Raw genomic sequence first — 15775 nt, forward strand, 5'->3', positions numbered from 1 at the left:
AAACAATACTTGGCACAGCTGACCTTTGAGATTTAGTAGTCCTAGTACAACTTTGTGAGGATTGAGTCAATGGCAATCCGACGATATATCGTGAGCAACAGGACAACGGTCGACAAACAAGATGTCTGTTACGACCACAAACGTTCTACCTCTTGCTCGAACGATCAACATTATTAAGATTTCAAAGGGGTCGAAGACTGTGTGACACAATAACGTACGATATGGAAAAAAACCTTTTTAGAGTTAGCATATAAGTCTTGAGTGTATAACACGATTTAATATGGTAGTCGAAACCGTATACTACACTCGCAAATACATTTAACAGGGTTTTGATTGCTAATCCGGTGCCACAAAAGGGGGAACGATTCACCCTACTACACTAGAGGTAGATAGCGCATGCTAAAGTTCCCACCCGTAATATAGTCCTCCAAGCAGTTCCTCCAAGACTTAAAACATCTTAATAAAGTAATGGTAATTAATTTATTATGCTAACTTGTGCCATAAATGTTATCCTAGCTTTGTTGCTGTACCTCTTCGATACCAGTTACTTCATTCGACTTGTACAACCTCCTTGTCGTTTTTCGCTTATATTTATTTCCCATTTTATTCTCATTTTATTGTGGTTTCAACTTCGAGCGGCGGCTTAGCGCGTGTTTGCGCATGCGACTTTGACTCAAGTAATAGCGTTTCCTTGCTTCCGCTGTAAGTCTTGCTTTTTTGTCTGCTCTTTCATTCACGTGTCACAGTAGACCGTACCCGGTCAGGCCCCGTTGGCCTAGCCTCGAAATACAAGGATAGCTAAGCTATCGCTGTAGTAAAAGTGCCAGTGACTGAGTAGCAAGCCTTTGCAGACGCAACTTTCTTCAGTGTTACGCATAAAGAGGCTTCGCGGCCGGAACGACTGCACAAGGAGGCCAACCACGAACCGTGTCCACGTTACCAACCTGGCTGTTCCCGAACTTCCGGCCTGCTTCACTCCAAAATATTAGATCTATCAAACCAATCCGACGGCGTCGTCCCCACACGGCCGGTCTCGTGAAGTTTGCTAGTCGGAAGGAGCTCAAGAGAAATTAATTGTAATAATTTACTTTAGTGACTGCTCCAGCAGCGGATGGGGGCTGCGAGCGGCTTGCTTCACTACTTCAATACCGCAAGGGTCGTATACTTAACTATAGGTTAGTTGGCGACAGCTTTGAAATGCCCAGACGTCACGCAAGTTAGTACCTAACTCTTGCGTTATGATGCCGCTGCTGCCACTGCTGAAAAGCTGTCCTCAATGAACAAAAAACAGAAGTTGAACGATAATACTTTTGTTATCGTTACGGTTACGGTTGTCGTATGCACGAGTATAGTTGGCTTTCCGTAAGTACGTCAACAGTCAGAGGTGCGTGCGAAGATAAGGTAATGCCATGGCACGTACGAGGTAAATTAAGAGCAATAATTAGAGGCCATTCGTTTCGGTTGTGACATATATTATATCGATACATTTGGATATAGATCACACAAAAACAACGATTGTAATTAAGTGGTCAACCGAAAGTAAAATTAGCGTTGGAACCAAATCTATCGATTGAAGAAAGTAAACAATATTTAGGTATATTATTCTTTGTCACAGCTTATGCTACTGATCACAGTTTCTTCTTGAAAGACATTAATTATTTCGTCATCTTAAACTATATTCCGTAAAAATCAATATTGGTAAAACTGACTCAACTTTTTAACTTATAATAGGTAAACTATAATAAATAAAAAAAAAAATAAAATAAATAAAATTCTATGCGATGGGTTGATTTCATTTATCCTTATTATAGCAAATATGTAGAAATTGTGTATATAAATTGACAAAGTTTCTACATTCTTCTTAAATGGTCTTATTGAGAGTAATCTGATGATGTGACCTCGACACGTGATTATATCGAGGTTCGCCAACGAATTTGACAGGATTCATATATAGCTTACCACTCATATGAGAATACTATTCGTCTTAGTAAACAGGACCTAATTATTTTGAATTGTTACAAAATCACGTGCCACGGCGCACATTATACACAGATATAATTAGAGATGCGCACAGATCTAGATCTATTGGAGATTACAGAGCCTACGATAGAACTAAGCTCCCATTAAAGATATTAAAAGAGTGCACTCGGCGTGTGATGGCTACGTATCACTAAAGGGATCGTGTTCCTCGCCTAATCGTCTCGACATCAAAAGACCGATATTTTCCGTTGTTTACTACTTAGGCACAAGAATAAATAACTTATCTGCTTACACATTTTTTCAGCATAAAGTTTCTCAGATGTGGCAATAGCAGCGGTTGCGGTCGTTACCGTCACTTCTGCGGAGTGAATTTTATCTATACCTAGCCTTTTTTGATTCGATATCTAGGTGTTCGTCGTGCACTTTCGACTTGCGCTGGACAATGCTCGATTCGATGTCCCAAGTGGACCTTCTTGACTCTCCTCCGCTTTCGGGTCATAGTCAGCCACCTAGCACTGACCCTCTGTCTGCGAGCCGGCTTTTTTATGGCTTGCTGGGTTGCTATCGCCAAAGTCTGCAGTATACCTGCGTGGTTATGAGGGTCTTCGACAGGGGGTATAGACGAGGATAACGATTCAAAACAAAACAGAATTCATACATAAGACTAGTGCACGGGGATCTATATCTAGCAAGTGGGCCTCACTCCCCCTCCGGTTCTCTTTTTCCCCTTTGTTTCTATGTCCCTGTCTATATATTGCAGCTGGCTGCAGGTGGCAACGGCCTAGCCGACGAACGGGAACGCAATAGCAGTCGACAAAAGAAACGCAAGCTACAACTAGAGGCAAGCCGCAGAGCAAACAGACATGAACCGTTGCGAACCTGCGCCGTCACCAGTCATCCTACACAATACAACAAAGTCAAACATCAAATGTTAAATGTCGCTGGCCGCGTTATAGTCCTAGTTATGCCCACGCACATTGTGTTCTACCTCAGCGAAGACACTTATCGTGCTCGTGTGACCGTCGTTGATGTTGACGCGCCTCTTGCAGCAGAAGCAGCCCTGGTACGGAGGTAGCCGCAACGGCAAAGGCAGCTGCTGACCATAAAGTAATAGCCAGAGGTCATCTGATGGGTCGACTCTAGTTTGCGGTTGCAGTACACAAGGCAGCAGGCAGCTAACCGACAACGCAGAGAACTGCTGTGACGGATCGATTCGATCCTTGCATCGCTGCTGCCACCAATATATCCAGCCTACGACAGGACCTATCAAGGGATGGAGATATAAACAAACAGGGACGTGAAAGACGGTAACGCCAACATCGCCAAATAAGACAGGAGGCAACAGGAAATGGGACTAAGAAGAGGGTTTTGTGTGGTTTCTACTGTGTATTACATTACATAGCACCACCAGAAACGGCCATGGCCGTAAGCACCGCAACATCAAGGACAACTGCTCCCCAGTGCTTGGGTATCATTCGTTGAGTGAAATGAACCTCCAGTGGAAGTTGTTTTTAGGAAGGCACTTATATCTTCCACAGACGAATAGGCATGCGGGAAAGATAATTTAACTTCTCTATTTCATCACGTATGTACAGCAGTATATTGTTACGAGGTTTGAACCCGCTGCGTCCAACATAAACAGTGTGAAATTATAGTGTCATTATTATTGCTTGTAGAGGGTAGGTGAAGTTGATTATAAGTTCAGGCCTTTGAGCTTGCTTAGATCCAACATGGTTAGCGCACTTGTGTGTTGTGTAGCTAATGAGCTTTCAACAACATCTCCTTTATCACATGGACAAGAAGTGTCGTGGACACTATAAATGATCATTGTCGGCTTTTGGAGCAAAACTTGAAGACGGAAACGATATATATGAAAAATATGGTTTATCAGTTTCAGATTAAGTTACTTCGCTCTAATGCATCGTATTGGAGGGCGCGAATCACCGATACCTAATAGTGTGCGCTGATTTACATCGATGTACTACACACTTCTGCATCAAACGACCTAATCCAAATCGAATTGTTATTATTATTATTGCATTAGTTTTATTTTCAGTCTGCGTTGAAGTACAATATGGCAATCCTATTTAGCTCTGGAATATAGGTACTGAAATGATTCAGCTTGTACGGAGCAAGAAACGAACGATTACGTAATTAATTTCAGTGGGTGTGAAGCTTCCAGAGAAATGATGTGAAGCAATATAGACAAACATTTTTGCCCGCTCCCAGTGGTATGATCATTGCTCGATAGTGACTGTGCGCTGTTTACATATAGATACGTATATCAGAACATTAGATAGGAGAAAAGAAATTAAGTTTCGTTACGTGAAGTCTGCGAATGAGGTTACGAGTAAGTAGTAAGTCGACAAGCAACAAGAGAGTCAGTGGCCAAATAACGGGATAAGATCTCTCGTATGTGTCAACCTCCCAGGGGGTACACGCAAGCGGCAATGTTACAAACGCACTACGTCAATGGTCGTGCGGTACCGTGCACATCCAGCATAGCGGAAGCTGCGAATTGTTTGCTCTATAGATGAAGAAGATATAGTCAATCTACCTATTTAGTCATCGCGGGGTGCACGATAAACATCGCAATATTCCTCAATACGATTCGGCTTGCTTTATATTTGACTATCCGCATTGCTACCGCAGCACGGACCACTACCTCATATACCATACTGCAAGGGCTAATAAGCACCCCACTGTAGGCACGAAGCTGGAATTAAAGTTTGCAAGCATAAATAATAGGCCGGTTACGCAATAACAGCATCCGTAGTGCGACAAAACATTAAAGCCTAAGGAAACAGCAGTGGTAAGAAGCATTTAGTAGTGCCTGAACACACAGCACATTGCGGATGTTCTAGCAACCATTTCCGCCAAATAGCCGACTGAGTGGGGATACAGTTATACGAATGTTGCGTAGTATAGAAAGCCCTCGTTCCGTCCATCCACATCCCTTTCAACGAATAAGATAGACGGAAAAAAAACAAAGAGAAAATGAACTTTCAGCAAAAAAAAAGCCGAGACAAAGAAGCTGATTTCGCGTATTCGTCGCCGATGGCTCACAACTACTGGGCAACAATTGTAATGATACGAAATGGCCATGTCTAGCCTTCAGCGTTTCCCCCATCCCTTTTCCAACATCACTAAACTTTTTGCACCATTTCAAGACAATAACATGGGTGCGAAGATCAGGGGCAAAAAGGGTACTTCAGTAATGGACATAAAGCTACAATGGCAACGGTTAACGCTAAACCAAGGATCTATCAGCGCACAACCAATCTGTCAATACACGTACGTCCGTATAAATTCAATGTAGTCACACTTGAAAACAATTAAACCAGCGTGTGTCTAGAAGGATCATTGTGGCATCTAACTCGTTGGCTCAGGAACTTCCTTTGCCAACAAACAGAAGCACATAGTCGGCTGTCCAGTTCTGTCTGAAGTATCATATAAAGAAGAAAGCGCGGGCTTTCTGCAGAATCGAAAAGTGCGGCTTCAGTTGGAAGTAGCTCGCGCTCGGATCCCATTTCGCATGCCACGGCTGCCCTTGCTGCAGCTGCGAAGCTGCTTCTCGCCTTTTCAGACCCTTTACCTCACCCACCCACCCCCAACCCCCTGCGTCGGCTCTATTATCCTATAGCAGGAGGCCGCAAATAGCAGCCTGCTTGCTAGCTCTATTCTCACTAGTAGCAACGGCAGTACAGTCAGTGGTGCCCGCTGCCGTTAATGTCGTCACTCAATGCCAGAATAAGTCGGCAGTTTCTACTCCTGCCTCCTTTGTGGCGCCGATGTCGCTGGCAAAATGTGACAAACGAGGTCAGAAATAATAGCGCCAGTAATGGTGGGCTCACTGGCCAGTTGTAGCTGCTGTTACTGCAAGCAAACAGAAAAAGCATATTCCTTCCACGATGTGTGCTGGATCCATGCTGACACCGGGGCATATAGACAAGGGGGACGCTGACGTTTGGAAAGTTCCAGGAAACAATCTGATCATTAGCAACGCTGGCAAAACTGATAAAGGTAATCCCCGATTTCCAATACATGTGTTGCATCTGGCAATGTCTGTTCGAAGACCGGCTCAATTTTTGATTCAAGTATGTCCACTGGACGTCAACCGCTAACCAGCTTAAATTACCAACGACGTGGCAGCGGAGTCAACATGTCGGCCTCGGCCTTCGGCTTCGGCTGACGTGCTGGCCATGGGCCCCATTTCAGTCCTTGTAAAAATGAGTTGGCCATTGCCCAACCCAAACGACAGACATTGTGAAGACATCGTTGGGATAACAGCTCCAAACCCCAACTTAGTCCACTTGTAGAAATTCGTATTATTCACGTATTACAAGGAGATACCAAAAAGCCAGACGAGGCCATAGAGAAAATACTTCCGAAAATAACAGGACTCCCGTTGAACGCAGCGCAATTTATTATGTGCTTAGTAAGCGATGCAAAAAAAATAAGCGTCCCTGGTGCCCTAATCTAGTCGTCAATCGGGTACGTTATTTGTTTATTAATTACACATAGAGGAAATGCAAATGAACAACAGCTAACTGGAACAGCAGAGTAGTATAACGCTTCATCGCTAGCTGAAACTGCTTGCGTTATTTAGCTATGATAACTACTACGTACATTCAAGTGTACTAAAACGGTTCCTACTGAAGGACTCACATCGTCAATTGGAGGCCTCTTTTTTTGTGTCGTACATTTTTTACCCTTTTGTGTGCAGCAGCATTATGGAACTATCGTCCTTTCAGGTTTATCAATACAACATATTTCTGTGTGTCGATACGCTTCATATCGTCTTTGCGATGCTCTGCCCGAACGTAAATATACCTGGCTATCTGTCCTATATACTTTAGAATCCGATTTATTAACCAAGTGTCCCCTAATAGATATACTGTAATTACTTCTGTATGCCGTACTCGTCTTGACGAAGATCACCTTGAAGCGTTTTGAGGAGTACTTGAAAAGCCTTCGTGAAATGAATACTCGTGTTGAAGTCATTTGGGATGCTAATTATTGGGCGATTATAAGCTCAAGAACAATGATTGATCCATGTCTGTTGTACACCAACAGCTGCAAGTCCTGCTCGAGCCTACTAGCTCTTTTTTTGATCCTTCAAATTCCATAACCGAATCTTTCTCTGCTTCGCTTTTTCCATTGTTTTTGTCACCATAACCGAGTACTAAAAAGGGTCGGCTTTGTCCTTTGCAGCTCGTTATCGAGGTTCAGCCTCCTCTAACAGCATCGAAGCCTCAACCGCTGTAACCTGTAGGTTCTTGCGCACTAGCTAAGTGCAACAACATTCGTTCCGCACCTACAAAACTCAGCTGAAAGCAGCTGTTGACCGGTCTACCACTGGGCATCTCCTTAACAGTTCCGATCTATTACTTTTCGTCGCGCTGGGCTGTCCGCCCTCATTAGCGGACGATATCGACTGACATCGACACCCGGACGGCATAGGAGTACGATAGTTTACGGACACGAATTGACATAGTTATGGCACAGAATGACAAGTCCGTGTCATCAAGCGGGCATTTGCATCGTTGAATCAGTCGACAAAAACATACCATTACTAGTAGCACCGCGACAGAACTACAGTCGGATTGAGTAATAGTTTGGACAGCATGGGCAAACCCCTGGTTGTTGTCTCGTAGCGATTTGCAGACAGCATTGCCTTCTGGGGCACGCGGTGCTGATAGCCACAACAGCACAAAAAGCTGTTGATGGTGTCGAATCCGCCGGCGGCTACTAGTTCAAATTGCCGTCATCTATGGGAGTTACAACACAGCGAAAACATATGAAAGCGTAAATGGTAGATAGACAAAGAAAAAGAGGCGAAAGTGTATTATCTCTTATGAATGGATATGAGTAACGAAACCTATCTGACGTATCTTAGCAGCGTATCCAACGAAGCCAATCGGTGGTCTGTACTGGAAAAAATGAAAGAGACAGAGAGAAAATTAACATGAAAAAGCTTGTATCGTCGCATAGACAGCGAAGTTGACTGCCTTCAGTTACTGTCTGGGCCCCGAGGCTTCAGGTCTTCCCCGCCTCACCCATCGATGATCCTTGCCATTTTGTCTTACCTTACGCAAAGGTGCGAAGGCGAACAGGCGAAGACATCTGAGGATTTATTTGATTACCAACAACGACAACAATTGCAGTGACACAGCTTTGTTGACGGTGGTAAAGTTGACAGTGGAGGGTGTCGACAAGGGGCTTCATAGCAACATCATCATAAGATAATGGTGACAACGACGACAATAGTACTGTTCTGCCACTTATGTATTCACCTCTTTGCGTACAAGAAGCAGCAAGTCAACCGGGCAGGCAACGATCCCTTGCATAATAACTAGCAGAACGGAAGGAGCTCAAGATTAGCCTGTACAATACTGTTTTTTTTTTCTGTAGTACCGCTTTTGATAGGGGACAGACGTCTTTGCTCCATGTTGTCCTCGCGAGAGAGACCCATTCAACGATAAGCGACAAATCGCCGAACCACCGAAAAGACGAACGGATGAGAAAGTGTCAGCCTGTGCCTCGATAATCGAAGTTGCATGGGTTAACCAATACAGCGATGAACGTGTGTGCTTGGATGATACGCCTCTAAGGACTAAACAAATCACATAAACCACAACGATACGTTTACGTACTACGTTAATCTTCGGTTTGTTCTAGTCATGGAAGCGTGCATAGTGATTAGAGGCTATTTAGCTTCGTCTAGCTAAACAAAAACACTTCTTTATATCTTCCAAACGACACAATCATATGTCACTTTAGTAGCATTGGAATAAACAAGCTACCTTCTACTTACCTATAAGTAATACTTATAGCAGGAATGCCACAATGTTCTATAAGACGAAACACGTGTTTGTTTAATCATTTGTTTACTAACTTCACTTATGGTTCTAATTCGAACAATCAGAGATTTTTATGCTTTTGCAGAACAACGAATAGTAGAAATACGGATTTCTGAATTACTTTCAGCCGTTGAATGGCAATTGATCTGGTTAGACAAATGCGGAAATAGCGACCCGTCAAAATATCAACGGCATCAATGGTCTACATACACAAACGGACACACATACACTCTCGTGGCGGTCTACATCGTTCTATCTAGACAAGAAAGTGTGAGACAAGCGTATAAACGAGCAGTGGAGCCCTCGAATACCTACTGTTGTTCTTGCTTCGTATTCGTGCATTAGGTAAATGCTAAGACGCATCCTTGGGTAGCTTCTATCATTATTACCACAATCTTTGTTGCGGCTTGCTACCGTTTAATCCCCCGATGCAGTGATCTTCAAAGTTGCAAATAACTTTGAATATTCTAGTGAAATGTAGCGTGGCGCCCGAAAGTTACCTTGTACTACGTTCAACGTCAGAAGTTGATAGGTTTTCTGACAGGTAGATATACGACTTTGGCGTAAACTCGCCTATCTTCGGTCGCTGACCAGTGAGTTCTTCGATGAGAACGCCTCAACACAAGCCATTGCTCATTCCTCTGCAAACTGTAAAGTGGTCGCTTATATATATATATATATATATATATATATATATATATATGCTTGACACCGATTCACAAGCAACAATGTTAAGGCAAATTTATATCTCTTTCATGAAAAAATGCCAGAAAAAGCAGGAGAACCCTTGTTATCCTGTTAGCGGGTTTAAACTCGTTTGCTTTATAGGTTCTTGTTATGTAATATAAACACTCGTTTATTTTTAGTCAAGGAGGAGCGTCATTTTTCTTTTTACTATTATTAAGGTACGCGAGATGGTGAAGCTTTGTAAAACGAATTCAAACTTTTATAAAGTACACTATGCAACGGAAAATTGCAACGGCAGTTCTACAATCGAATCAGAAGATTCTCAACAAGATGTTAACTTTTTCGTGTTGTTACAGCTCTTTATATGGCGCCAACTGAGAACTGCAATCATTTCTTTTTACAACCAGTACGACAAAATGGCCCTAGCTTATATAAGCCTGGGGCTATACGTTTTTGTTGAACAATAAAGAACCAAAATAAACACAGCTCAGCGCGTGCTTCTATAAAAATCACTACGTCGAGTTGCATTATGTGGGGTATAAAAACTAGGGTGAACTGTGTCTGTAGTGGCCATTGCATTGCATTGTTACCTTTATAGAAAAAGTGAATGAATCAATTGGCCTAGGGGTACAATTCAGCCTAGTAGGAGTACATATATGGACTCGTTGTACTACATATCGTTGTTGTCAGCAACATCACAACATAACCGTTTTCAAAAAAAAATTGACAATTTATCTGAGACGTCGTTCGAACGAAACAAGATGCATCACGTCGCTGATAATTACCATCGTGGATGATGAAAATTATGCATATATATGGTAGTTAAAGCTTCGATGCGGTCAAATTGAATTTAGGGGACGGTACTCACACGGATTCGAATACTGGCTCTCGTTATTTCTCACAAAAACAATGCAACTCGTCAATGTACTAGCACTTGAGTCGCTCAAAACCCGAACCCATACTGTGCAATAGAACCTTATGTCGACCCATAATTATAGGATCATAACCTTTGACCCGCGTAATTTGGCAGTGGATTATTAGAGAATGCCATTTTTTCTAGCCATAATTACAGCTTTCACGAAACCAGTAGTGGTCTACACAGCCCTATTTCTGATCCATATAATCCCATTTTGTAGGACTATATGGGTCTACTACATTGATATTTTCTCGTAAATGAACGAATTGTACTAAGCTCATAATTTGGACCAGATAATATGAGAGCTGGCGAATGTATCCGTACTATCTTCTTTCTCTCTCGCTCCACCGGTTGTTTCTAACGGCAGCCTTAAACAAATTTTGGTATTTTACGAATCGAAGACGATGAAGCCAGAGCTGTTACATGCTTTTTGTATATATTCTGTATTTGATCCTTTTGTAAATAGTACGCACCGTCAGGCTGCATTTGAGAGAATACATTCTTGAGTGCCTCTGAAAAAAACCCTTAGCACACAGAAAGAAAGCGCTAATACCTCAAGCTTGTTGATGCTCTATTCATCGGTGCTCTAAACCAGACAAACGGATCATTCGCATCGATGCCGTTAGTTTATCAGTGAGCTTTTCAAGTTTCCGGTGCTTCAGATAGCCTCGTCTAGAAATCCGTATATTCTTCAGTACGCTTATGAAGTGACGAAACAAAGAGCACGGTCAGACGCACACGTTCATTTAACGTAATCGACGATATTCTACCTAATGCCCAATGACATCTTAATTCTCTCGCTCTTATCATCAAGCATTTATGACGGAATTTGTTGGGGCACAATTCTTGCAAAACAGAGATTCAAGGGATGGAGAAACGGAGCTGCACACTGGTACAGGAGTGCCGATAAAACTATAGCTAAAACAACTAAATAGCCATATGCCCATAGACTCACCTACCTGATGTGTCTGTGTTTTTTTTTCTTGATCTGATTAGGAAATTTTGCCTAGAAACATTTAAATAGGCCTCTACGTATTCACTCTGGTGACTCCAAGTTTCTCTTTACGGATAAGGACCTATGAAGGTATTAGCTATTTACTAGGCGTTCTACAGTGACGGTCTAAATCGAAACCAGACTACCAGTGTAGATTTAAAATTTTCCCTCGTTATTAATATAGCGTCACTGGGACAGGCATTACACTGCCCTGCTCTGAATTTCTAGGAAGTCGAGTGACACAAACCTACGCTCAGGTAGACGACAACCATATTTCCTTCATTACTAGCTGAAACTGCTGACTAGTATTGAGCTAGCCTCGTATGCCGCGGCAAATCCATGTTATACCTATCGTAATCCTTTCTATGGCTAAACCAATCGTCTTTACTATTTCGTCTACCTACTTGTTTTCCGAAAGTGAATCGGTATCGGAATATATAATTTCGCCTTTTTAGCTTTTTTTCCTATCAGGTTTTGATGTTTCTCCAAAGACGATCAATGCTTGCATCGTCGTACGCTCTTACACCGGCCGTCACAATCCTACAACAGAGTATTGCAAACAGGTCAGCAACATTCAGAGCCAATCGAAAACCATCAGCAGCAACGAACCTGACCCAAAATCTATTTCATATCATACCAATTGTATCTGTATAAAGGTACCCATGAGTAAACCAGGTACCCTCGCCAGTATCGCGAAGTAGGACATCAGCATCATCGAGATAGTGAGCCATCCAGTGGTACGAACGATTTGCGTTATCATCAGTCAGAGTTACGCGAAACCGGTTCCGATACTGATCCGACTCAGAGCAGCAGGATCATTTGTCATGAACTGTTGCGTGCATAGCAAATACGATTACGTTCACAATATTCTAAATCATTCGATTCCTGCTATCATTTTAGTTAAACGTGCTGCTATTGGTTTTTTTAGCGTATCATCACGTAGGGTCTACGATAGGCTGCACACACATGGCAGCATGCCTTGTACACTATTCATTCATTGTGCAGTATGTACATTGGAAATGAGAACACAGACTATTCGACGAACACATATGCACACATACGAGCGTGTAGTGAAAGAGTTATTAGTTTTTGTCACCTGTGGTTCGTTTTAAAATGTTCTTAATTAGACGCTTAACAGCCGAGAGCTGTGTGAAGCCTTCGTGTCTCAAAAAAAACGATGAGATTTTTCATTTTCCTTTTTTCTATTCGTCTAGCAGCTCACGAACATGCCTATACTTATTATAGGCTTTATATATATATATATATATATATGTAATTCATTTGAAAAGTATCTTGGGATGTATCCAACGATAGATTATTTCGAACTGATCAGGCCGGATCCTGTTTATAATAGGCTTACTGAAAGAGCAATATTCCATTGAATTCCTATAATATACATGGAAGGCTTCAATTCTTAGGAAATATTACAAAAGTTAACTCCACTAAGATCATTCCTATCCAGAATTATCAGTTGGAACAATTCAATATCCATCAGCAAGTAAGAGATGCGCACGTTTGTTGTTCCCTTGTGTGAATCGTATCGAGCAGAGATTTTCTTACCTAATTATAGATTACTTAATGGCGACTTAAAAGCTACTAGCAAATTATGAAAAGGTATGGTGATGCCTTACTCGAGAAGACCTTATTATGAATCAAGCAGGCTCTTACTTACACACTCATAGATATTTCGCTAATTCATCTTAATATGCAAGAGATTCCGAGTTTTTCGGGAGGATTGCAAGCAAATGCTTCTAGCTCACTTCTACCAGCAACATGCTTCTGTCAGCGTTACCGCTTTCACTAACTGGTGCTTGCTTACAAGCAAAGCGTCTAGAATAGAGAAAAAGCGTTGCTGGTAAAGCTTTAGTTACTAATATGCTTGACCTGGCAGTTGGAACTGTAACAATCATTCGATGATCTGGGATGAGATTACGTCGATCATTGGGGTCGTAACGAGGACTCGTGTAGCCGCTGATGCTCAATTATTTTACCGAGATTTGTTCGCGCTTAACGGCCACAGGCGCTGTCATATATCAGGACACGTTCGCGACGTCAACAGAATACGGCGAGATCATTAAAAACATTAGCCCATGCCCTATATAAGGTTATATCGTCACCTTGAATCGCCAATGCACCAGGTGAGTGAGTGATGATGAGTTCTTGCATTTTGCAAGGCACGTGGACAGTCAAAAGGACAGAAAAACTAACAAACGAAATATATCAAAGTACTCTGAAGTGAAACACCCCCTATTGAATTTATATGTAGGTTTGTGCGCTCGGTGGATTATGATTGAAAGTAGCTAATTCGCTAGTGAGATAGCCTCGCTTTCGGGGTGAGGTAACAATTACTTGTCAAGACACGACCACCACGTACGTTTGTGGACACATACTCCGAGGTTAAATAAAATAGAGTACAACTAATAATTTACAAATATAAACGGACACAACTGCAATACAAAATGGAAACATGCATGACATAGTATTGGTGACGATGAAATTTGAGAAAGCCTCAACTCAAGTGTTGAGCGGGGGTGAGAGGTGCGTGTTGACTACAGGTTACTAGTATTTTCTTCTACCCCATTCTGCCCCATTCTGATTCCGCTACGCGAAGTAAGTAAACTAGCAAATTGAGCGTTATCTGGCATTTCGTCGCTATAACTGTTCCGGTAAAAATTGTCTCATTGTCATGCAAACGCGCACTAGATCGAGATGCATCCATAAAAAAAGAAGCCGAACGAAATGCGTCACAGGAACGACGCGACATTATGTCTAATAAATATATGGCTCGTATTGCCACCGCGTGGCCAAAATACCACAGAATCTAGAGTCTAACACTATATACAATTTGTATAGGGATACCGAAAGATAAGTGATATGTAGCTGTTTAATTGTGGCAGTCACTCCGTTTATCTCTATACGTTTTTATTACGTTTGTACGGTATAGGATAAGACATACCTCGCAATGTCTCTTAAGACAGGTCTTCCCATACACTTTACACTTTATAATAACAAAGATGATCGGCTATTTAGCATAAGGTACCCTAAGTGCTGATCTCTCAGAGTTTTGATCAACTTGATGATATTTCTTTATGTAATACTATTACATCTAACATTAACTTACCATCCAGTTCAATGGAGCTTACATTATCCGCTGCTGAACGTCGAGGTACCCGCCTACTGATAAGATGAAATTCTCCTTGACTTACCTAAAACAAAATAAAGACAAAAATTATAGTCTGTAAGACGAGGTGCCGACAATTATCGCGGATTCCTCCTATCAGATGTCGTGTTTAATACGTAATCGTTTAAATATAAAATTACAAAAAAAAACTATTCAAGTTGAAATTTACACTAAAACATGTTGGAATAGATACGGGTTTTTTTTAGTAGCCTGTCGATCACAAAACCATAAAAATCTTTGAAAGAAATATGTCGAGAAAATATAAATTTTTTTTTGTTGCAGCAACACTTAGCGATATCCGTGTACAGCGGGTATTCTTTCCTTGCGACAGATCGAACTGTTACTACGTTTTTTTGTAAACAAGCACTTGGAAAAGTTTAAGTTAAATGCAAAATCACCACACAATTAACAGTGGAAGAAAAGAACCGCGTATAGTTCTGTTCGAGATCTTTCTATATAGACGAATCACGAAATCGTCCCGTCTTTCATATATGATTACCATTTTGAGAAAAAAAACCCTGTGAGCTTGACTCCCGAGTAGTCCATTAGTAGCAGTAATAAGGCTCAGACCCACAAGGAACACTCGACCAATGCGTCTTAACAACGTAGCATATCTTGGATGTTAAACTTTTCCATCTATCAGATAAAACAAAAACTGGTTTCCGTGTCAAATCGACGAGCAGAGTATCTGTTATAATTCTAGCTTTGTAACCTCAGAGACTAACGATTACAAAAAAAAACACAGGCCAGAATTGCACTTTATTCGGACACGAGCTCCTGAATAACAGAAACGTGTCTGCATCATCCTTTCAAGGAGTAGTGCTTCAATAATAATCTGCGAGATGGAAAAATACAGAAATTCACTGCAACAAATAGGACGAAATCGTAAAGATCTCTCATATTGAAGTCGTATTTTCCCAGGAAATAGCCGGCGATGTGCTCGACGAGAGGTCTGAAATTTTTAGATCTGGCTAAATTATCCTTCCGTTAATATTTAGTAATTCCCTAACTTTATTTACCCTAATTTGCCAACAGACAGCGATCGGGTCGTAAGGTTCTGAAAGCGGTCCAACGCTGATATTTACACAGAGCGACAAACGTAACACCATATCATTGGCTTTAAATACTTCAAGCTTTATCTCTACATACCGACA

The 15775-nt window shown here is 41.7% G+C and overlaps 1 protein-coding gene across 9 annotated transcripts in view; it reads right to left on the reverse strand.

Moving 5' to 3' along the window:
• Ptp10D (Protein tyrosine phosphatase 10D) overlaps nt 1–15775 on the reverse strand; it is a 177378-nt gene that overhangs the window by 130364 nt on the left and 31239 nt on the right. The window contains exon 1 of one of the 9 annotated variants that reach the window (XM_086991561.1): nt 14562–14582. The exons of the other annotated variants lie outside the window; for them this stretch is intronic. Coding sequence (XP_086847687.1) covers nt 14562–14564 — 3 coding nt within the window. The 5' untranslated portion in view covers nt 14565–14582. Of the gene's footprint in view, nt 1–14561; nt 14583–15775 lie in introns of those variants that run through there. 9 annotated transcript variants of the gene reach the window in all.

Source organism: Varroa destructor, unplaced genomic scaffold, assembly GCF_002443255.2.
Source record: "Varroa destructor unplaced genomic scaffold, Vdes_3.0 BEIS01000005.1, whole genome shotgun sequence".
Taxonomy (NCBI): Eukaryota; Metazoa; Arthropoda; class Arachnida; order Mesostigmata; family Varroidae; genus Varroa; species Varroa destructor.